Source organism: Brassica oleracea, chromosome C7, assembly GCF_000695525.1.
Source record: "Brassica oleracea var. oleracea cultivar TO1000 chromosome C7, BOL, whole genome shotgun sequence".
NCBI classification, from domain to species: Eukaryota; Viridiplantae; Streptophyta; class Magnoliopsida; order Brassicales; family Brassicaceae; genus Brassica; species Brassica oleracea.
In genome coordinates, this window is record NC_027754.1 from 13,444,904 (window position 1) to 13,468,037 (window position 23,134).

General features: G+C 33.7%; 3 protein-coding genes and 1 long non-coding RNA gene across 8 annotated transcripts; 1 reads left to right on the top strand and 3 right to left on the bottom strand.

Annotated features, from left to right (window-relative positions):
* Nucleotides 1-1,953: 1,953 nt before the first annotated feature.
* LOC106305893 lies at nucleotides 1,954-3,023 on the top strand. 2 transcript variants are annotated; one of them, XR_001263089.1, is made up of 3 exons: nucleotides 1,954-2,393; nucleotides 2,488-2,606; nucleotides 2,681-2,808. It is a non-coding gene; the product is annotated as an uncharacterized LOC106305893 (long non-coding RNA). The 2 variants fall into 2 exon arrangements; XR_001263088.1 differs by adding an exon at nucleotides 2,936-3,023 and having other exon boundaries at nucleotides 2,302-2,393; nucleotides 2,488-2,832.
* Nucleotides 2,818-4,363, bottom strand: LOC106305892. 2 transcript variants are annotated; one of them, XM_013742310.1, is made up of 3 exons: nucleotides 3,905-4,363; nucleotides 3,489-3,631; nucleotides 2,818-3,401 (listed from the first exon to the last, which is right to left on the bottom strand). In XM_013742310.1, exons 2-3 carry the CDS (start codon nucleotides 3,615-3,617, stop codon nucleotides 2,907-2,909), a joined length of 624 nt encoding a protein of 207 aa, XP_013597764.1. In that variant the 5' UTR covers nucleotides 3,618-3,631; nucleotides 3,905-4,363; the 3' UTR covers nucleotides 2,818-2,906. The 2 variants fall into 2 exon arrangements, with proteins under 2 accessions (XP_013597764.1, XP_013597763.1); XM_013742309.1 differs by having other exon boundaries at nucleotides 2,818-3,631; nucleotides 3,905-4,362.
* Nucleotides 4,364-15,734: 11,371 nt separating this feature from the next.
* LOC106305895 (probable calcium-binding protein CML22) lies at nucleotides 15,735-17,130 on the bottom strand. 3 transcript variants are annotated; one of them, XM_013742315.1, is made up of 5 exons: nucleotides 17,059-17,130; nucleotides 16,675-16,875; nucleotides 16,406-16,608; nucleotides 16,143-16,326; nucleotides 15,735-16,047 (listed from the first exon to the last, which is right to left on the bottom strand). In XM_013742315.1, the coding sequence occupies exons 2-5, from the start codon at nucleotides 16,868-16,870 to the stop codon at nucleotides 15,941-15,943; spliced, it is 690 nt and encodes a 229-aa protein (XP_013597769.1). In that variant the 5' UTR covers nucleotides 16,871-16,875; nucleotides 17,059-17,130; the 3' UTR covers nucleotides 15,735-15,940. The 3 variants fall into 3 exon arrangements, with proteins under 3 accessions (XP_013597769.1, XP_013597766.1, XP_013597767.1); XM_013742312.1 differs by having other exon boundaries at nucleotides 16,403-16,608; XM_013742313.1 differs by lacking the exon at nucleotides 17,059-17,130 and having other exon boundaries at nucleotides 16,403-16,608; nucleotides 16,675-16,958.
* A 37-nt stretch (nucleotides 17,131-17,167) lies between these two features.
* Nucleotides 17,168-19,044, bottom strand: LOC106305894 (myb family transcription factor APL). Its single transcript, XM_013742311.1, is given in 6 exon segments — nucleotides 17,168-17,674; nucleotides 17,755-17,824; nucleotides 17,918-17,999; nucleotides 18,301-18,358; nucleotides 18,541-18,617; nucleotides 18,848-19,044. Coding segments are annotated over 6 exon segments (852 nt in total). The 5' UTR covers nucleotides 19,020-19,044; the 3' UTR covers nucleotides 17,168-17,281.
* Between the last annotated feature and the right edge of the window lie 4,090 nt (nucleotides 19,045-23,134).

The window sequence follows — 23,134 nt, forward strand, 5'->3', positions numbered from 1 at the left end:
GTCGGTAACTTGATTGCGTGAAGGCGTGAGACAGCGTGATGTCGTGGAGACAACGCAACATGAAAGTTCTCGCGCGACAACATGAGGAACGCGGGTACCGATTTAGGTGGCGTGGTCTCATTGTTGGCACCGCCGGGGTTTATCCTCGTTTCTTGTTGATTGCTTTCGATTTACTGAATGTTAAAGTTAGATGCTTATGCTATGTTGTGTGATGATTGTTGGTGATTGATTTCGGGGCTCCTAGAGCTTCCCTCACTGAGCTTTTGTTGAAATGCTCACCCCTCCTTCTTCCCTTTTCATTTCAGGTTCGGCTCATACTGGTGGGTTTTTGTCAAAGACGTCCTGGGATCCTAAAGACACATTGTTTCGACCTTGTGGCTGGAGACAAGTGTCATGATATCGCCGACCATTTCAACTATGTTAGGTCGGGGTGTCACACAAAATGTTCACGTCTACTAAATTAAGCTATTTGTCGTTACCTTACAAGTCCGGGAAGATCACTGGAAGCCGGAGGGGCGAGAACAAGGCAGCGCTTTTAGGGGTTTCTTGGTTTAGAGAGAGGGTAAAGGTTTCTAGACATCAATTGAATTAGTCAACACCTTTAACTTGAATGGTTTTCCCACTAGCCATGAAAAAGTTGACATTATTGTGAGTACTGAACGTGAGTATGTTGGGCTCGAGCACTAGGTTTTAAGTTTTAACTGGTGTTGTAGAGAGTCTTAAGGCCACTTTCTTCATTAAAAGTTTAAGTCTTAATGATATGGGTCTTATGCCATGATTGCTGTCTATGTCTATGTTAGGTGATCATGAAGTTTTGTTCGTTGCGTAGCAAAGTATGGATTTGACTATGTTTACTTCAACAACATGAATAAAGTGACGGCAGTGCACAAGGCTAACATCGTGAAATTTTTTGATGGGTTTTCTTGGAATCTTGTCTAGAGGTCGCCAAAAGTATCCAGACATCACCTACACTGAGATCATTATCGATAACTGATGCATGCTACTTGTAGCCAAACAAGAGCTGAAAAAGTATATTATACATCCCTTTGTTTTTCTTCCTGATGAGATCTCTCTTTTTACAATAGGTTTTACAGGTCCACATGCATAACTTGTTTGCAAAATCTCATCTATAAATTTAAATAAAACATTCACTTACTTCTCTCTTCACTGATTTTACCTTACGAGTTATCCATTGGTTCAAATCTTAGTATCACTATGTTTTCTTGATGATACATATTTCTTTTTTATGTGGATGATATTTTTCTGTTACATTTATGCCTTGTGGCACGGCAGCATCCCCACTATTGAAATGGTTCTGCGAACTATGTCATCGCCCAACCAGTACGGCCGTATCCAAGGTGGCTCAAGACTTCCAGACGGAATCTATCTATTATATAATAGGAGAGTTTCTCTCCCCCTGAGGCGACACGTCGACAATATTATGGGTCGCACATTTAATTTTTTTTTTTTTAATTGGGCTGGCATGTTAGAGAGTTGCGTGTTAAGAAAATCATTTAATTGGCTCAGTATACTCTTCTGTTCGAAACCGTACTCTTCAATGGAGTTTAGGGTTTCTATAATCCCTTCAGACCAAGGTTCTAAAACACGGCCGTACCGCCCGATTAAGCGGCGGGGAAACGCTAGGCGGAGGTTGAGCGAGGTGATTTCGACTTATTCGGCCAATAACTCGGAGTCGTCAATTTTTTTTCAAGTTTTTGAGGTTTTGAGCTTATAATTGAGTTATAGATGTTAAATCTATGAGTATTAAGTATAAATATCAAGAAAAACGCAAAAGAAACTGATGAACTCGGTGAAACAAAGGTGTGACGGCTCTGCAACTAAGTTTGCGAAACCCTAAAACCTATTGGAAAAGAAGACGACTAAAATTACAACTATGCCATTAATGAAAAAAACAAAAAAATAAAATAAAAATGGAGACTAGGTATCGAACTCGCGAATTGTCCCATATATTTGAGCTTCAGAAACCACTTTGCCATAGTTAATATCATTACCCAAAATGGAAATCACCTATTTATAACTATAATTTATCAGAAAATTGAATAACTCTCCGATTTTTCTACAATTCGCTAGGCCCAGACCGACCGGCCGAGTCACGCCTAGCGCGATTCCGAACATGGCTTCAGACTAATCCAAACACAAAGCCACTGTCTGTGTTTTCATGAATCAGTTTCTCTTACTCTACCTCTACGTCTCCCATCTTTACTCCGTAAATCAATAATGGACCTCCTGCATTCCGCTTTATATCTAAACAGAGGAACCCTTTTTCTCTGATTCTCTCATCGATTCTTCTTCCGGTCGAATTTAGTACATCTTCTCTGAAAAGACTTCATATGCTGCTCCAGTTGCTAAAGCCGTTGATCCTTGATGAAAAGGTAAAGACTTTTTCGATCTATCACAACATGTCTACTAAATCTGTTTCCAATCGACTATCAACATGAGAATAAGGTTAATGAATCGTTGATTTAGGAATGTAGCTTCAGCTTCCATGTTTTCAGAAACCAAGATAGGTTCTTCTCAGAAGCCCTAGCCCCCAACTATTTATTCGGTAACTACCGCTCTTCGAACCAGCAAGAAGAAGAGGAAAGGTGAGTTATTGTGTCCTCATGGATCTCTTTCGCGGAATCCTAGTCTAAACTGTATCCGTGTTGAGTTTCCGTAGTTTGTAGTCGACGGTGTGTTCTACGCTAAGTTATATGAGGTGCTGACTAGGGAGCTAGCAGAGGATGGTTGGTTACTCAGGTGTGGAGGTTAGGGTTACTCCGATGAGGACATGGATTATCATCAGAGCCACATGTACTCAGAATGTTCTCGGTAATGCTCAATCTCGAAATGTACAAAGCTAGGGACTTTATGTGTAAAGATGCTCTCATAAGGATAACTGACGTTTACGCTTTCCCTGCGCATGCTTCTTTAGCCATGTTTTTAGCTTCCCTAGCTCTTGTCTGAGAACGCCTCAGGGCTTCTAGCAGCTCTGATTTGCTCAAATCGGACTCAGAGGAAGCCTCCTCGGTTCTCTTCTTGCGGCTGCTTGGCCAGTGCTCGTGTGGACTACTACCATGATAATAAGAGCGTTTCATCTTCTGTGGTGTCGGTAGATCACAATTCTCAACAAAGTGTAGAGACCTTTGTGCAACCAAGGAAGCTAACTCATCTTTGTCTGTAGTTCGCCACCAGGGTCCAGCTTTCTCGCTCGAGAGAGGATTCCATGGAGAGGTGGGATCGAAATGTTTCTCAGAAGATTCATCTTTCCCAAAAGAACCATAACTCTCTCTTGTCTCTATTAACTCTTGAAAGCTTTCAGGCTTGAAAGACTTTGCTCCCAGTTCATGTTTATCAACCCCAGCCTCCATTGGCGTCTTCACTTGGGCCTTCTGGTTTGGCTGAAACAGAGGCATGAAAGGTGCACAAGGTGATTGGTTCTGAGGATGAACAACAGAAGGAGGAGAAGAGACAAAATCTTCTTCAACCTGTTTGGTTGAAGAAGAAGAAGAAGAGTGGGAAGAGGTGAACTTGGGAGCTCTTTTAGCGTCTTCTTGGACTAAGTAACGGCTAACTTTTCTTTGCCACACTGCTCTTGCTTCTCCTGCTGCCATCATTTCACACCATAGCTCTGATATTATAAGACAAAAAAAAAGACAATCAATTCAAGATCAATGCAACTATTTGATTCCCATTTAGAGAAGAAAATGAATCATTTCAAAGTTGGAATCTTTATGAGATGGGTGGGCACATATAAGACCAGATCCATCACCAAATAGCTTTACACAAAAAATAAAAGAATCTGATGTTTTGCTTTAAAGGAAGTTTGTCCTAATCTTCTAACAAAACAGATGCAGATTCTTGTCAAATATTATTATGCAAACTATTTTTTTTATTCACTTACCAACCAAATAATCCTTCTTTGCAATTTAGAATCAAATCCAGAAAAAAAAAACATTAAATTCAATGATGGTTTAAGTTGTAGGAACCATCTTGAACAACTAAAAACTGGTTTTTTTTAGGGAAACAGCAATAGTTTGCAGAAATTGAAAGAATTTTACCAAAAAAAAAAATTGAAAGAAAGAAAAAAAAAACTGGAAAGAGTGTGAATGAATTGAGAAGTCACTCTCGTGAAGACATCACATAAAACGAAGATAGGAGTTTTGTTTTTTTTTCTCGCTTCTTTATCAATTGTCAGAAGTGGTTTTTGTTTGCTTCTGATTAAGAACTTTTTGAATCTTTGTAGTTTTCGTTTTCTTTTTTTTGTGTTTTAGCACGCAAACTTCCGCTAAACGGCGCTGTTTTTAGGACCCATAGTTTCCTATCGGTGTGTTTGGGTCCACAGATTAGATATTAGTACACGTGGCGTTAAACAACAAGATCGAGTGGGGCTTCTCTTTTTTTTTTCTTTTACTAGGGACGTAGCTCGGAGTCGTTATCTAAATCAGTGAAAGTGATGTCGTGTTTGCGAAGTTTGTGTTTTGTTGTTGTCACTGATTCTTCAAGATTTGTATTGTAATAGCGTTAAGATAGGGTGATGAACTGCGCTACTATTTTTTGTGGTTGGTGGGTGTATACGCAGGATAGTTTATATTGTTGGGTTTATTTGATTTTGTATTTGTTTACAAATAATGTTCATTCTCCCAAATTTGTAGATATTTGTGTTATTTTTTTTTTAATTTGTAATTGGCTGTAACTTGTGTAAAAATTAGTGTAAGTGGTTGTTGTGCCTTAAGAGAAATTTTTTTATAAAAAGATGACATTGTACGGTTCGGATCGACGTTTGGTATGTAAGCCCAATTCATAAGAAAACATAAGTCAACATTTGATGGTGATATTGCGTCCTTTGTGTGGCTTGGAAGCGATTTCTGAATTTCCTGATATGCATGTGTTTGATTGTATTATTTGTTGGAGTAATATATTAAGTTCGGATCTATCTGTATTTGTTTTTATAATCAGCTGTGAATATGTAATGCATTTTTGATAGTCCATTTTGTATTGATAAAAACTGTTTTCTTTTTTTTTGCAAAATTAACTTTAGACATATAATGGATGTTTACATGAGAATTTCTCTGATCTTTGATTTACAACATCTGATTGGTACAATTATAAAAATAGCCATAGAGCTCGAGCATGATTCACCATTTTCTCCTATTTTGATGTTCAATTGTTTTCATCTCTTCATTTTTTTTAACTGACACAAAGCCATCAAACAAAAATAGCAAGCAATACTTTCTTATATAGGTGAGAACTGAGAAGGGAAGGACAATCAGGGAACATGAAGAGATGGCTTTTGACCATCTTCTTGAGATGATGCATATAACGCTCAAAAATATACATCCATCTGTACTGCACAGGACCCCCGAGGATTCAGATTCCCTCAAGGCCTCAAGACAGTTTTGAGCTTTACGCTGAGAAGGTTGTCAACAGAGGTCTCTGTGCCATTGCCCAGGCGGAGTCTCTACGTTACAAGATCCTCAGTGGTCACCGTTTACAGGTATAGTTTTTAATGCTTACTGCGAAATATTATTCATCAGCTGATACTTGATTTTGTTCACATATTAGAAGAGTGTGATTAGTTTAGTTATCAAGCCATTTCCTTCATAGGGACAGTGGCAGTTTCTCTAAAGTTGTTGTGTAGTTGTCATTTCTCTTGCTGATTTTGGAATAATATTGTATATGGCTTGCTATAATGTCTTCAGATTCGTCATGAAGAGTGGAGATAAGGGATGTGAGGTGAGTACACATCCCTATCCTCTAATTGTTTTATTTCTTCTCCACATAAAAGTCTCAGACATTGTTCCTTTGAAATGCTTACTCAGGTCATTGTATGTGGAAAGCATCGTGCAGCACGTGTCAAATCCATGAATTTCAAATCCTTTGAAAGCTTCAACCAGAACTTGACCATCTACTTATAATTGTTTTCTCTCACAACTCAAGTTAAAAAATAAAAAAACATTCATGAAAGTCCACAATTAATAATTATTGAATCACATTTAATATTTTCGGAAAAAATTGAACATAAACAACCAAATATCACTAGTAAAAATCTTCCGCATAGCCACGGTAGTGCCAATGTAAAATCGTGGCTTATTTGAAAAAGTCACTGTTTAGCCACGATTAGCAACAATTTTTTTAAAAGCCACGATTATTCTTTTATAGCCACGATTCAGTCACTAAATAATCATGGTTATTTTAGTAGCCAAGATTTAGCTACGAAATAACAGTGGGTAATCGTTTGCCACGACTCAGCCACTTTATTTTTGTGGCTATTTAGTTTTTCTATACCCTAAACCCTAAACTTCAAAATTATATTATATATCCTATATACTAAAACCAAAATACAAATATAACATCTTTTCAAACTTTAAATATAAATGTTAAATTTAAATTCTAAATATAAATTTCTTTAAAATCCATTATAAATCTTAAACCTAAACCCTTAACTTAAACTTTACATACAAAAACCATAAATCTAATGTTTTCAAACCACAAACCTTATATCATACATTAAATCACAAATATTTAAATCTAATTAAACCCAAAATTTATATATTTCAAACTCTAAAAACATTTATACTTTCAATTATTTAATCTTAACATTTACATTTAATCCTTAACAAGTATACTCAAATCCTATTTCTCAAACTATAAACTCTATATTGTAAACATATATCATTAAACCATGAAGCATTATATCTTAAATTCAAAATATTGAAATTTAAATTGAAAATCTTATCAATTTTCTTTAGGTTATGCACTATAATCATAAGCTAACAACTAAATAATAAAAAGAAAAGAAATACTGAAATCTAATGCTAATTCCTAAACTAACTTCTCATTGGTCAAAAGAAGAAAGGAACGGATTACCCCCTGTTAGATCACAACCATTCATAAAGATCTATCGAACGGCCACAACTACACACGCTTTTTATTTTTATTTTTAATTTATTTTCTTCTTCCTTCTCTTCTCTCGTCTCTGATTTTTTTCTAGATCTAAGTTTCGTTTTCACACAGATCTCTCTACCGCTCACACATCTCTCCATCTCTGCTCACAGAAGAAACATCAATGCCTCTACTCACATATCTATGTTTGTCTCTTATCAGTTGTGTATGTATTTGATTTTGTTTTGATAGATGACAGAGACGGAGGTGGACTGCGACGGTAACGAAGATGGAGAGACATAGAGGGCTGAGGAAGAAGCGGAGGTGATACTGAATCTTTTTCGTATTTGCGTTTTTCAGATTTCGATTAATGTGTTTATTTTGTTTCAGATTTTTAAACTAGGAAGAAGAAGAAGGAGAGAAGACAAAGGAAGAAGAAGAAAAGCCAAGATGAAGCTTCGCTGGCTCCTTCCAGAGCCAATATTGAAGAAGATGAAGGTGGTGCGGTGGTGCGTGTATCACCGTCGACACGGGGGTGGGCTATCACCGGAGGAATGTTGCGCGTGGTTCATGGCCTGGTGCGCGTGGTGCTGTGCGAGGATATACATATATAATAAACATGTAATTTATAAGATTTTATATTTTATTAATAAATTATTTTATTTTTTATTCTTGTTTATTTTTTTTATTTTTAATTTTAATAAAACTACGGTGAGATAGTGGCTAACCGTGGTTATTTGTTGTTATGTTAGCCACGAAAAACAGCGTGGTAAAACCATGGCTCGTAGCCACGTTTAGCCACGGTTTTTTCCAGCCACGAGGCTATAGCCACGGTAAATTTCCAATCCATAAGCGTGGCTTATTTTTTTTTGTAGCCACGTTTTTCTCTTCTATAGCCACTATATTGTAGTGGCTATGCGGTGAATTTTTACTAGTGTATATCCTAATAAATTTGCTAGAAGTACCCCAAAACAATTTGAATGGTATAAATTGCATATGTAAAATTATTGTATCTAATAAAATATCTACAATTTAGTCAGCTTCTTTTTCAATGAGTAAATATATACGACATTTTTTCTTTGGACAAAATAGATACGACATTGTAAATCAAAACCTATATATTATTGACATCTTAAAAAATATACACCGTACATTAGCACATACAGAAAAACGAATGGGGTTAACATGTTAAAACCATTTTAAAACTTAGAAATATACATATTTAAAACATGCCGCCGACGAATTACAATTATTAGAAGGATATGACGTCAAAAAATGTGACAAAAAGTTTTAAACAAATAACATCAATATATAAATAATTGTAAAGCAATAAAATTGACAAGAACCTTTGGCATTTAACAAGACTGGATACTGGTTACTGATATCTATGGCTTTTTAGAAATTTATTAACTAATACGAAAGACTATCACACGGCATATCGGTTCAGTTTATATGTCATAGATTATTGAATACAACAAGCCCCTGACTCCGCGCTTGCGCGAGGGCTATACCCCTAGTTTTCAATAATACGATAGAAGGCATCCATGTACCAGTAAAAGATTCAGCAGCTACCAAGAACTACAAGAAATGTCATATTTACCTAAAATGTGAAAACATCTTATAACGCATATAAATTTTTGGACGATTAGTAACTTCATGTATAAATTAAAACCAAGTTGAATTATTAATTATAAACTGATGTAATTGTAGTAAAATTATGTGATAAAGACTATAAATTTATACGAAGATCTTTTTGTTGAAATATAAGTTATCATTTTGCCAAGAAAATATTTCTACTATATACGTGGTATCATATGTTACTGAAAATAAATTCAAATAAAGATTGATTTATGGGGAAATTTTACTTTTACACTTTGTTTGATACCACTATTCAATTTTACCACCAATCTAGGGACATTTTCATAAATACCACTTTCACTAATGAACAAAAGACAATAGCACCCTTACCTTATCTTCTCCTCAATCATCGATTCTTCCTCTCTCTTTTTGAGATCCATCTTCTCTCGGAGTTACCGACGAGATCCGCCGTCTCCGTCCAGATCCGCCGTCTCCGTCCAGATCCGCCGTCTCTCTCTCTCTCTCACGCAGCCGGCGACGAAAGCGGATTACAGAGAATCGCGACTCAAAGCCTTCAAAATGTTGATTCCTGTTCAAGATTCACAACTCGTATGTCTCTAATTCCTGTATCCTTTTGTTTGTTTCGAGTAATTTTTTGATTTTGTTCTTTCTCTTATCAAAAAATCAAACAAGGTTGCTTTAGACTTCCCATTTGAACATGTCTATCTAAGAGAAACAGTTTCGATAGTGAATAATATTGAGTTTTGACAACTTAAAACCCTTTATAAATCTTGGTTTCAAGTAATTTTAGGGTTTCTTCTTTCTGTTATCCAAAAATAGAATACGGTTAATTTGGACTTGTCATCTGAATGGTTCCGGCTAAGAGAGATATTTTTTGATAGTGAACACTGCATATTAAGCAATTATAACCCCTTATAATCTGGGTTTTAGGATATTGTTGATAATACAACTCAACGATTTTCAAGGTTTTATAAAAGACATTTTTTAACAAGAGTTCATCGTATATGTCTATAGAACAACATATAAATGTGTGAACTCAAGAAGTCTTGTGTTGTGTTATCCTATATTATTTGTAAGACTGTTGTCGAAATACACGAACACTATGCTTGGATAAGGTATCTTTAAGCCATGATTAGAAGTTCATATCATCGTTTTATTAAGTCCATATCATTGTTGCTTTAGACTTCTCATTTGAACATGTCGTTTTAAGAGAAACAGTTTCGATAGTGAACATCGAGTTTTTGAGAACTTAAAATCCTTTATAAATCTGGGTTTCAAGTAATTTTAGGATTTTTTTTCCTTCTGTTTATCCAAAAATAGAATACGGTTGATTTGGACTTGTCATCTGAATAGTTCCGACTAAGAGAGAGATTTTCCGATAGTACACTTCATATTAAGGAATTATAACCCCTTATAAATATGGATTTTAGGATATTGTTGATAATACAACTCAACGATTTACAAGGTTTTATAAAAGAAGTTCTTAAACAAGAGTTCATCGTATATGTCTATAGAACAACATATAAACGTGTGAACTCGAGAAGTCTTGTGGTGTGTTATTTGTAAGACAGTTACAGAAATACATGAACATTATGCTTGGATAAGGTATCTTTAGACCATGATTAAACATTATCTTTTTATTTCGTCTTGCAGTTAGATAGAAATGAATTTTGCACATCTTCGTGATTGCTTGAAAAGTGATTATCTAATCGGTATCTTCGTCTATAATGTGAAGCGGTTTATAAAAGATTATAAATGTAGTTTTATAGGGATTTATAAATTTATAAATTAGAGATTTGTAGAGACTTATAATACATTGTTTATTCTTTGTTACATCTTGTGGTTAATAGAGTGTTTGGATTCTCTGAGGAATACAAATATTTCGTGAGCCCAACACATCCTGATCTTCATGACATGGATTTTGACAGTGTTGTACAATTAGTTCAGCAAGGATATAAAAGGAAGAAAAGCTAATGGAAACAAGGATTTGTGGATTTACTTTTTGCAGCATATGATATACGGCAATAACACATGAAAGAAGAGAAAATGAAGAGAAAAGAAAGCTTAAGAGCAAATAAGAGTTTATAAATCATTTATAAAAGTTTATAAAACAATTTTTAAAGTTTATAAGCTATTTATAAAGGTTTATAAATTATTTGTAAGAATCTCTAAACCATTTATAAGGTTTATAAAACAATTAATAAAGTTTATAAACCATTTATAACTGTTTATAAATACGTTATGAAAGTTTATAAACAATTTATATGATTTATGTATTCAATTTATAAGGTTTATAGGTTTTGGAACCAATTATAATGTCTCTTAAATCATTTGTAAGACTCTACAGTAATTTATAAAGACTTATAAAAACAATTTATAAGAGTTTTAAAATAGTTTATAAGGGTTTATAAGGATATATAAATAATTAATAAGAGTTTATAAATCATTTATAAAATTTACTAAAAACAATTTCTGAATTTTATAAACCTTTTAAAAAGGTTTACAAATTATCTTTAAGAGTCTATAAACCATTTATAAAGGCTTATAAAACAATTTATAAGAGTATGTAATATAGTTTATAAGGATTTATAAGAGTATGCAAATAATTAATAAGGGTTTATATATCATTTATAAAAGTTTATAAAAACAATACATAAATTTTATAAACCATTTATAAGGGTATATAAATTATTTATAAATAATCTATAAACTTTTTATTAAGGGTATGTAAACAATTTGTTTGTTTATGGCTTTATAAAGTACTAGGATAAGACCCGTCCTTTGCGCATGGTGAGTTTATTTGTATATATTATCGATTATTTTTTTTATATATTTTATAATTTATATATATACAATTTTTTTTGTTGTTATTATATAATTTCTTTCCGATGGACCGGATCAATTTTATTAAAAATTGTGAAACTAAATTATAATTAATATATCATGGGTTGATCAGATTGGACATTAAACAAATTATGGTACAAAAATCTTATTTTTTCCACCAAAACACATTCTTGAAAAAAGTGAACAAATCTGTTTCCACAGTTGAATTATTTTGACTTTTATCTTCCATATGGTTTTAAAAGGTTTCAGATCGACCATCGAATTGATACATGCCGTTTTAATGATTTTAGTCGTATGCTTAAGGAAAACTTACATTTTTGTAATTTAAAGTCATTTTAAAAAATTCAAAATATAACATATAAGAAAAAATCTAACATATAAGAAAATATAACGTATAAGGTTTTCTCATTTTTGTAATTTAAAGTCGTTTTAAAAATTTTAAAATATAACATATAAGGTTTCCTAATTTTGTAATTTAAAGTCATTTTAAAAAATTCAAAATATAACATATAAGAAAAAATCTATTTTTTTATTATATGGTTAAAGTGATTGTTTAATATTTTTTAGTAATATAAAATTAAACAAAAATGAAGAAGAATGCAAAAATTGTTATCAAATCATTATTATTCATAGTATTAATTGTCATATATATGTTAATCTTATTAGGTAATTACATAGCTTTTATTTTAGGAAAGAATACACGCCTCTTATATTTTGGGTTAATATAATGTTCCCTAGTAATTGAATTTGGACCAACATTTTTTCAATTGATTCTTAAGCTGAGCTAAATTGACATCTTAATTGAGTGACACGTAAGCATGGTCTCTTTTTAAATAATACAAAATTAATGTTACAACTTTTCAAATGATCCTCAATTAATATATAGGGGATATCTTTTGTCTGTATTTTAATCATTTGATATGGACTCCTTACTTACCTTCATAATTTACACTGAAAACATTTGAACGACATGTTTCTTTACTTGAATTCTGGATACAATGTGTTATTTCCCTTCTTGTTCTCTCTTCCCTATAAGTTTCCCTTCATGTAACCCATTTGGTCACATGAATATTGGCACAAAATCTAGACCATTCAACGTCAACCTAACAAAGCTTGATTTCTATTACAATAAACAAAATGTAGTAAAAATGAGTAGTCTCAATTACTTAGCCAAGGAATAACATGCCATTCCATGGAAAGAGAAAGACTATGAGTTGAAAGTACTATATAAGACTCTCATCTGAACATTAGAGATAATTCCTTGTTATCAACAAAAGTTGCCATTTCAAACATAATCTGAGAACATCAAGGTTTCTCCACATCACACTCTTCTCTTTTGTAAAAAAATGATTGCAGCCAAACTCACTTAGATGTCCAACTAACCTCTTCAACTCTGCAAGTCTTAGGAGAGATATACGATTGTTTTAGTCTAAGAGATGTCTGAAGAAGATGAGAGAGAAGATGGTGTTAAGAAGCCAACTCCACAACTTTTATAAAGCTTTATAAATCTGTAATTCTTCGATCTCTTAAACCACGTTCTTGTTCAGAGTCCCTCTTGCTTCTTCAAACAGCTCACCAACCTCGTCGATCTTCAAAATCTGAATACAACCCAATCACATATTATTCCTATGCATAAGCACTCACTTCCAAAAACAAGAGTCACTGTAATTTAACTCAGAAAATTGCACTTCAAAGTTTAAACACGTCAATTAGATTTGGGGTTTTACATAGATTTAATTGAACTAATTTACTCAATTGAACTCGGAATTAAAATCCACAGACACAAACTATCTCTAAGTTTGTCAATCGTGTTCACCGGAGCTTGTCGGTGTTCACCAGAGCGTCATTGGACTCGTCAGATTTGGTCGGAGCAATTGGATATGGTCACCGGAGCGTCGTTGGTTCAATCATCATAACATGATTATAAGAAATATAGGGATCAAGGAAGGAATAGAAAATATTCAACACAAAAAAATCTCAAAACAAGAAAGATCAACAAAGACATATCAAAAACGATAATACATAAGCACTACGTTCTTCACTGATAAATATTTATAAGGTTTTATAAACTTAAGATTTGAAAACTTCATGAGAAAAACTTAATCTTCCTTCCCAGAAACAGATCGATTTTGAAAAACAAAATCTACAATTACAGAAAGAGACGAAAATCACCATCTATTATCCTCTGACCTTTGTTAGCGTTTCTTAGGGTCGTGAGAGAGATCATCTCGTTCGTCTGAGCTTGTAGATTCTGTCAGATCTCACCGGAAATTCGTCAACGTCGTCAGATCTCGCCAGAAACTTGTCAGCGTCGTCAGATCTCGCCGGAATTGGTCAACGTGAAGAATCTGAGATTTGGGGAATTTGAGCTTCGAAAAAATTGTGGGAAAGAGAAAGATGCTTTAGGTTTAATTAGCTAGGGGTACAATAGTATTTTACCTATTAAAATTTTAATGGTAAAGTTAATTAAGGCATAAATGAAATGGGGTACAAGAAATGTGGTAAAAATGGGGGAAAAATGTCAATTAAACCCTGAAGTATCAAACATTGGCTAAAAAACCCACCAAGTTCTTCTCTCTCCAAAGAAACCCTCAGGTAAAAGTTGACTACGCCAATTTAACCTCTGAAACGTCAACGTTTATTGTTACGTTAATGAGCACAAAAATGTTAACGTTAATTTTTTTTTTACTTGTCGTTCATGATATTAAAGAAAACCCTAAAATCTGTAACTACTCGACATTTAACGTTGACATTGGGAAGGTTAATATGAGTTGGTCAACTTAAACTTCATGGTTTATTTGGAGAGAGAAGAACTGGTGGTTTTTTTAGCCAATGTTTGATACTTCAGGGTTTAATTGACCCTTTTCCCGTAAAAGTGGTAATTTCCCTTGATTTTTTTGTGAATTTTAAAAACATGATTGATAATTAGAAACATAATCTTATCAAAACAATACAATGCAGTTATTTAAAATTCAGTTAGCATACTAAGTAATTTTTGTTGACAAAAAGCATAAATATCTAATTACTGAAAACTAACAACTTAAAAGCAAAATGTGAAATGAAAAATGATGATTCAATTTTACATTAATTTTTATTTAGCAATTTTACAAATAACACAACACAAGATTCTAAATAAACCATTATTCATTCTAACTTAATAACAAAATTATAGGTTTCAATATGATTCATGATTGGTAACATATATGTTATCAGTGAGTCATATTCTTCACTTAAATCTAACAATAATAACTCATGTTACCAAACAAAGCTTCAAATATAATGATTAATCATCATTAACCTTTGTTGCATTCACTAGTTATTAAAATTGATTGATGAAAATAATCTTCTGAAGAAAATCTACCATTATCTGAGTTAGATGTTATGATAATGATTTGAACTATTTATTTAAGACATTTTCATTTTTATTTATCTCTCTTCAATTCTTTGTTCTGGATTGCACAAAAGTTGCATATATTTTGGATTATTCATGAATCTTGGTCAGAGAAACTTGAAAAGACCTAACAAAATGGACAAACCAATAATCAAACGATCCAAATAATCAAAAACTAAGAGTGAAGCTCAAGTCTTATAATACGAGAAGCAACAATAAATCAAAACACTAAATTCAAAGTCATCGAGTACAAATTCGCTGATTAAAAACTAAAACAAACTGCTCAAATCCAAAAGCATGGGCATAGATTTCTCACTTTTCATCCTTTGTTTGGTCAACTCTCACTTTTCATCCTTAATTACATTTATTGATTGTTTATTTGATTCAATTATTGACTTAGATTGCTCAAATCGAAAAGCATAGACTTGGATTTCTCACTTTTCATTCTCAATTAGATATCTTGAATGTTTCTTTGATTCAATTATTGAATTAATTGAATTAGATTTCTCACTTTCCATGTTAGTGACAAATTCTTTTTAGTACTAGAATTGACATAAACAATTTTATTTTAGATATTTTTCATCTTTAGTATGTGTAAATATATTGCTTTTATTTCCCATTTCATTTTTTTTTATTATTACATGTACTTAGTGATTACAGTTTAACTTCCAACAATCCAAACCATGATGAAATGTTTTTATGCTATAAGCTGATCAAACGCGTTGGAGGTCGCTACATGTACCTGAGTCTGAAGAACTCTTCCGAGGCTAATCATCTATACGCTTAGAAGGAAACACGAACTGAACTGATCAAAATTTTATACATATCCGAAAAGTACTATATTCTCTTTATCCAAAATATATAAAATTAAAAGAACCAATCCAAACAGAATATTCAAACGCACATGCCCAATACGGTAAGATTTGTGCTCAAGATTAGTTGCAACAATCATAGTCCGAACTGGTTTCTATTAGATGTGTGATGAACAAATCCAACCTTCATGATAGAACTAACATAACATAATCAAGCTGTCGTATGTGTACAGCTATAGTTTTGGCAAATGTCTCACAACAATTAAACATAAATAATGAGTTAAATAAACTTGTAGAATCATCTTAATCGTAGATTAGTGCATGATGATTTAAACAAGCTTGTAGAATCATCTTAATCGTAGATTAGTACAAGATTTGAAACTCTTTGGGTTTAAGTGTTGTTTCTTAATTAGCTGCTCATATAACCATCTGCGTCATCAATACCCACCCAACTCATGAAAGCAAATAGAAACTCTCTAAAGCCCACTTTCCCTTTTCTTCCCCAATCCATTTCTTCTGCACCACACAAACAAAAGGATGATAGACAGAGTCCAGTTAGTAATCAATCCGTTTCATCTGAATTAACCCATATAAAAGAGATTAGTACATACCAAATCTCATGTTGGTGACATGTTTAGGAGATCTCTCTAGCGGATAGTCTTCATTATTCAATGTCTTTATAACATCAGCCTTGTTCAACTTCCCTTTACCATCTTTGTCCAGAAACAAGAACACTTCCACTATCGGATCAAATATAGATTCAACCAACTTCGGACCCAACTCTATCGATTCCTCCTAAGAAACACAACAACAAGATTTAGTTACTCTCAAACATTCAATCTATCTATCATCCCATCTGGTTAATTACTACCACGTTAGATTCAGCGGAAGGTTTTGCTAGAAGATAAATGAGACAAAGAAGAACAATAAACTCATTAAACTGTATCCCTTTGCTTCCATCAACATCACACCATCCATATAGACCTTTCACTTCTTCCTCCGACAAACTCATCAGCTTTAGTTCCTCTAAGCACTTCTTCAGCTCCTCCATATCAATCGTACCGTTTCTATCTTGATCTGCAAATTTTTAGAAACCTAATGTTAAAATCTTTATGAATCTTGAAAGATTAAAGAAAACGTTACCATAGGACTCAAAAACGTTTCTGATGTTTCTTAATCCCTCTCTCAGCTTTGGAAACATCATGATGATTGAATCCATTGACTTTAAACTCCGGTGTCCCGGATAATACCTCCGGCTCTCCACCATTTTCCGTTCAAGCTTCGCGTCCAGCTCAGCATACTTCTTGTTGCTCTCCGAGTTTACACAGCAGCAGAGCATACTTCCTAGGCAGGTTTTGTATTTCAAAAGTATGCGTTAAACCAAATAAAAGTTGATAGAGATTACAATAAAAAAGATCTCAGTCATGTTACTTATGGATGAGAGGGACAAGGCGTAGCAGATTAAGTAAAGCATAAACAATCATGACGAAAAGCATTACGAATAGTAGCAAAGTTAAAGGCTCAAACCTTGGTGGCACTTCCATCATTTCAATGTTTTAAAATGATTACTTCTATCTCTTTTGTTTCTTTATAGTTTCTGCTCTCAACCCCTTTTAATAAAAATAAGGCAAAGGTTTAAGGAATCACTAAAGCTTCAACATCAAATATATATATGACAAGTTTTGTATCAGAATAATACAATCCCCTCCAAAGCAAGTAAAGAAGTCTCTCTCTACCTTAATCTAAAGCTTTAACCAATGGTACTACTATTAGGCCACCCTGCTTCATACCCAAGGCCCATATCACGGTGTCGCTTCTTCATCGATGCAGCAGAAATCGAGCTACCATTGGTGTTGGAAGTCAAAGGGCTTTCTACTGAACAGTTGGTTGTAATGTTGGTTTTGTGGTCTATTGCTACTGAAAGCTCGGACAAAGATGGCATCATCATCATCTTTGTTGCGTCGAAGAAAGGGACTCTTGTGCTATTGGAGACTCTGATGGCTAGCTCTGATAGCTCTTCCCTAGCTGCCTCAAGGCCAGCAAAAGTAGCAGCTTGCTCGTCAAAGGCCTTGCAAGCTTTCTCAAGAATCGATTGCAGGTACTTTCCTTGTGCCTCTATCCTAAGCTGGAGCCTTCGTTGCACCTGCCCATACTACAAAGGTTATGACCATTGGGTTCATTCCCAAGGGTGGTTTGTTTGGATCTTCAAGTTCTAAAGCTAACCTCCAATTGCTTGTGTAGTCTTCGTTGGACTTCCATCTGAGCGCGTAGAGCTTCAGTGACTTGGTAACCCCTGGTTTGCATACAAGTAAAGAGGTTTTGTAAAACTGTAATTCGCTAAAACCAAATCAGTAAGAACAAAAAAAGAGAGTCAAATGTAACCTACTCGTTCTGCTCTTGCGCTGCCATTCTCAATGATGATGAAGAAGATGAACCTGTGTCTTGCTAACTCTCGCCAACACAAGAAGCTGCATCATCATCAAGTTAACAGAATTAGTGCACGTCAGGAGACACAGCTAAGATTCATCAAAACAGGGCTCCACACTAGATGTTACTCTTCGTTTTCTCATTTCTAAATTCGAGCGTTTCTTTTAACAATCGGATCTAAATCCATGAGCAGTACTTGTGGCAACACCAGTGAGGAAACGATAAAGAGTACCTTGGGCCTCACACAGGAGGCATGTCTACAAATTGTCTAACAAGTGAGGATCCAAATAGCCAAAACTGAATAAAAAAGTGGAACAAAAAAGGCTCAAGTGAATACATTACCATCCTTGGAGTTGTCAGTAGTTGATTCTTTGCAAGCTTGCCTCCCTAGCCGAAATTTCTGTTGCGCAAATTACATACACAAAGGAGAGAAGCTTAGCACCCAAAATTTTGCTATAACACTTGGGAAGCTTAAACTAAAACTCCAGTCAACGTTGAACAAAAAAAAAAACTCCAGTCTAACAAAATCTCATTCCAGTTAGAAACCACACAACTGTGGAATCAGTTTGTTCGAAGGCAAACCTGAAGATGTGATTTGAGGTGGTAGAGAGTCAGACCTTTCACTCCCATTGTTCTCATGATAGTTCTGGGCGTCGCTTCTGTAAATTATGAACACATTGAACAGACAGAGAGACGGTTTCCATTTAACAAGTATCTAGAAAAAAAAAAGACAAAACTTGACTACTTGAGTTGAGTAGGATCTTAATTACAGAAAGCAAGAAAAAGAGAACATCTTTCATCAAGAGAAGAAGAAGCCACGAAATGAGAAAAGAGAACACCTTTCATCAAGACAAGATCCAAAAAAGACAGTAGAAAAGGTAGTACTCACTATCGGGACCGCCGAGCTGCGAGACAGCGTCAACGAACCTCTCGTGGAGCTCAGCAGTCTACCGGAGACGGGGTTTGGGGTCAGTGGTTAAGACCAAACAGGCGTCGCCGGGAAGGTCAGTTCCATCAAGAGGACCATGGTACTCACCACCGTCCAGAGGAAGCGAGTACATTTTTGATGGCGGATAAGAACAGATATCAGCTCAATCTAGGGATTTCGATTGGAAATCACTAGAGACCTTCAACTTGAAAAAGATGAATTTAATCGAATCTCTTTCAAGGTTTCTCGAACGAGATGAATTGAATCAAATCTCTATCAAAGTATAAAGCACAAAGCTAGTTTATTAATTATCAAAAGGGTGTCTTACAAAAGCCATAAAAGAGTTCATTATATAGAATTCTTAAACCGTCTTAAAAACCCTATTCCTAATAGTAAAAGCTCGATAACTTAAAACCCAAGTAAAAAGGAAACATTCGAAAAGGAAAGACGCCGTTAAGCTTTTAAGATGCTGCTGCATCAATTTTCCAGTTTGCCTCGCCTGTGTCTCCCCCGGGAAAAAGTGAAACAAAGTTGTTGTCTAGGGAAAGGAAGAAAGTGGTAGGCATATTGAGGGGACCCGGATCCGGGTCAGGGTTCGGATTCTTTTTCAGACAGCAAAGAGACGGGTGGAAGGATTTGGACGTACACCACTCTCTCTATCTATTATCTTTACGATATATAGACATGTTATCATCATCTAATAATAATTTGCTCGCAGAGGTACTTTGATTAAAGTAGGATAAATACTAGTTATACTAGATTAAGATCCGCACCTTGCGCGGAATAAACATTATATATATAAATTATTTTATGTATTATATGCTCTTACATATTATGAAATAATAAATATATATTGAATAATTAAAAGTCAGTAACTATTACATATATAATTAAATTGGTGCGAACGTATAAATCAATTTTATTAATCCAAATTTGATAGGATATGTAATTAAATTTAAATGATATTAACATACATAGTATATTTTTAATATTAATGTCTACTAAATGATGCTTTCTACTCATATGTTTTTTTTGATCATGTGTATCTTTAATAGAAAAAACTTTAAATTATTGATAACAAAATTTTCATTGTAGGATTAATAATTTTAGTAATTTATAATTTAAAATTTTTTATCAATGTTAGTTCAAAACTTTTATCAAAAAAAATTATTTAAAGTAAATTTTGAAATTAAAATATTTATTTATTCAATATGGTTTATAGTTTAATTTAGAATGATATATATACATATATATTTTAAATCTTAATGATTAATTAAATTAGAATTTTATTTATATGATTTTGTAATCATTTGTATTTTGTCATAACGAAAATTTTAAACCATGGATCACAAAATTTGAATGTGAGACTTTTAACAGTTTTAGTAATTTATAGTCGTTTTTTAAAATTCAAAATATAACATATACATAAAAATCTAAATTTTTATAATATGGTTATTGTGATTTTTTTAAATTATTTTAATAGTTTAAAATTAAACAAATTTGATAGAAGATACATTTTTTAATCAGATCTTTATTATTTAAAATCAATAATTGTCATATATACTTTAGTCACATTAGGCAATTCCGTAATTTTATTTAAGGAAAGAATAAATGACATTAATAATAAATTTATGGTTAGTTTAATAAAAAGCTTATTATATAATTAGATGGACCAATATATTTCTCTAATAATTCTAAGAATCATCCTAGTGATGACACGTGGCTACAAAAAGAAGTTGTAATGTTTCACAAATAATATATAGGGGATTATTGAGACAATAAGATTACGTAATTATTTGAAGTGAGATAGTTTATCAAATATTTTTTAAATAAATAATTATACTTTTTAAATAATAGCGAAATATATGTAAAATATATTTTAAAGATTTGATCAATTAAAAATGGAAAATATTTATTTTTATCGATTCAAATTTGATACATAATTTTTAAAAATTGAAAATATACCTATTTTATATGGCACATATTTTCATTATATATATATATTTGTTATCTGAATATTTATTAAATAAGATTTCCTATTTTACAATATATGACTATTTGTATTTTTTTTATAACAAAAGATAAATTATTGACCATAAAATTTTCTATGTGAGATTTTTAACAGTTTATTAACTTATAGTCATTTAAAAAAATTCTAACATATACGAAAAAATATTTTTTCTATTGTATAGTGATAGTTTAATTTATTTTAATAATATAAAATTAAGAGAAATAAATAAGAGTTTAATGATTTTGTTTATTATTAGTACCACACACGCTGTATTAAAATAGTACTTTTATCAAAATAAATGTATAACACAAATACTTTATAGAGCTTCACCGGAGCGTGTAGTGGTTGTAGATCCTAAAATCTACACTAAGTATTTTGTAGTGATTGAATGTTAAATCTAGGAAAGGAAATGATCGAATATCGTAAAGATATCGGGAGAAGGAAAATCGTGACTGAACTCGAGAACGAGCTCCCTACGTACCCTTCATGGATCAAGTCTAAACGTAGTTCGATTATCATCATCTCGAAAGAGATGTCGGTTTCATTGGTCTTGAGTAAGATGTCGGCTTCGTCGGTCTCGTGTGGGACATCATTTATGGGTGAGAGTAATGAGCTCGGGATCTCGGATTGGCTGATCACGATCTCGTAAGATCAGGTTTCGTGTGAACAGCCTTGCTTCTCAGTGTTTCGGAATACATGAATGTAATCGATTAACGGAACGTCGGTGGAGTTAATCATGGTCTTGAGCTCATGAATACGAGCTTCTTTTTTATAGGAATGGGGAAGAATGGAAGCGTGTCTCTTTTGGTCTCGAGGTTAGTGCCCTTGTTTCTTGTCAAGTGTTCGATCGGAAAACAAGAGGATACTTACCAAAGTCATCTCTTTCTCTTCTTATAAGATTTGGAGATGAATGGTGGTCTGTTACACGTGCTCTACAAGTCTCTCTTTGAACCATTATTGTGATCTCACGAAGCCTAGATATTAGGAGACTGAAACAAACTCTTTTGACGTCTTCTCTATAATAAATAACATATAATTATAATGGGAATGATTTGGTACAAATCATAGTCCAACATTTCCCCCCCCCCCAGTTCTTCAAGTGTGGTGACAAGGTTGGAGAACGGAAAATCTTTCTAATAACCAAAACGAAGTCAATTTCCTTTCAGAGTTTCCAAAGCCGTTTTCCGTTTGATAGCGAGATCGCGCAAGAAATATTGCATTGAGCTTTTCGTCTTGGTTCCTTCGTGATCAAGATGTGAAATTGATCTAAGCCAGTAGATGAGCTACGTCAAGTCTTTTGAAGTTCGTTGGATTATTGAGATCGTTTTCGTTTTCGCACGTGGGTCGGTTATAAGGGTTTGAAAATGTTGCGAGAGAGATGAGAGTTGGATGGAGCTGAAAACTTCAGCCGAGCTTGTCAACAAGGTTTCTGATTCTGAGAAGTATGGAGAGTTCCCTTGATCTCTCGTGGTAGATTTGACTTGTATGATGAATACATTCATCGAATTTGTTTTTATTTATGAGCTTTTGATGTGAGCCTCGTTGTTTATTTCACGTAGACTCAAGTATGTAAATATTTTGCGTTTGTGTAGAGGTGTTGGAAATATATATTCCCAACGAATCATCAAGTCAATGCGAAATGATTGGTTACACGTCGATAGTCGAACTTTTACTTTGGTTCAGTTAAAGGAGCGATTTATATCGCTCGTCCTCGGAGTGTTTTGCGAGATAGAAGCTGATCAGAAATCTAATTCGCGGGCCAGTGGTGGCCTAAGGACACGGTTTATCGGTGTTTATTTTTTACACGGTTGATGAGAGCTTTGGTCGTTTGAGACCTCGTGGTAAAACTTGCTAAGAGTTCGAGCTTGTTTAAAGATGAAAATGAAGTTATATGAGAGTTTGATCCGCTTTAAGGCTGAAAAGTGATTAATTTTTTTGCAGTTGTGATATCTTGCATATTTCCATTATCTTATCCATTCGTCCATGTGCATTTTGATCATATAGACTAGGATTTAGCCATGTTTAGGTTACATTTTGCATACATGAGTCTTTATCAGGTGTTGGAGTGCCACATGGAGTTCTTGGGGACGTTTGGATGCATTTAGAGCTCAAAGGAGGTTAAATAGGTGATCATTGGACGAGCAGAGGATGGGAGCGAGGTTCCGCAGCGACGTCATGAGGTCGCTCCAAAGCACCTCTCAGAGCGACCTAGCTGGAGCGACCCCGTGAAGTCGCTC

Bases quoted from the DNA above. Each gene is read 5' to 3' on its own strand.
- LOC106305892 (XM_013742309.1), bottom strand. From the start codon at position 3,617: ATGATGGCAGCAGGAGAAGCAAGAGCAGTGTGGCAAAGAAAAGTTAGC.
- LOC106305895 (XM_013742312.1), bottom strand. From the start codon at position 16,870: ATGCTCTGCTGCTGTGTAAACTCGGAGAGCAACAAGAAGTATGCTGAG. The intron at 16,609-16,674 runs GTAACGTTTTCT...AAAAATTTGCAG, and splicing joins AAACGTTTTTGAGTCCTATG to ATCAAGATAGAAACGGTACG. The intron at 16,327-16,402 runs GTAGTAATTAAC...TGTGTTTCTTAG, and splicing joins CTTCCGCTGAATCTAACGTG to GAGGAATCGATAGAGTTGGG.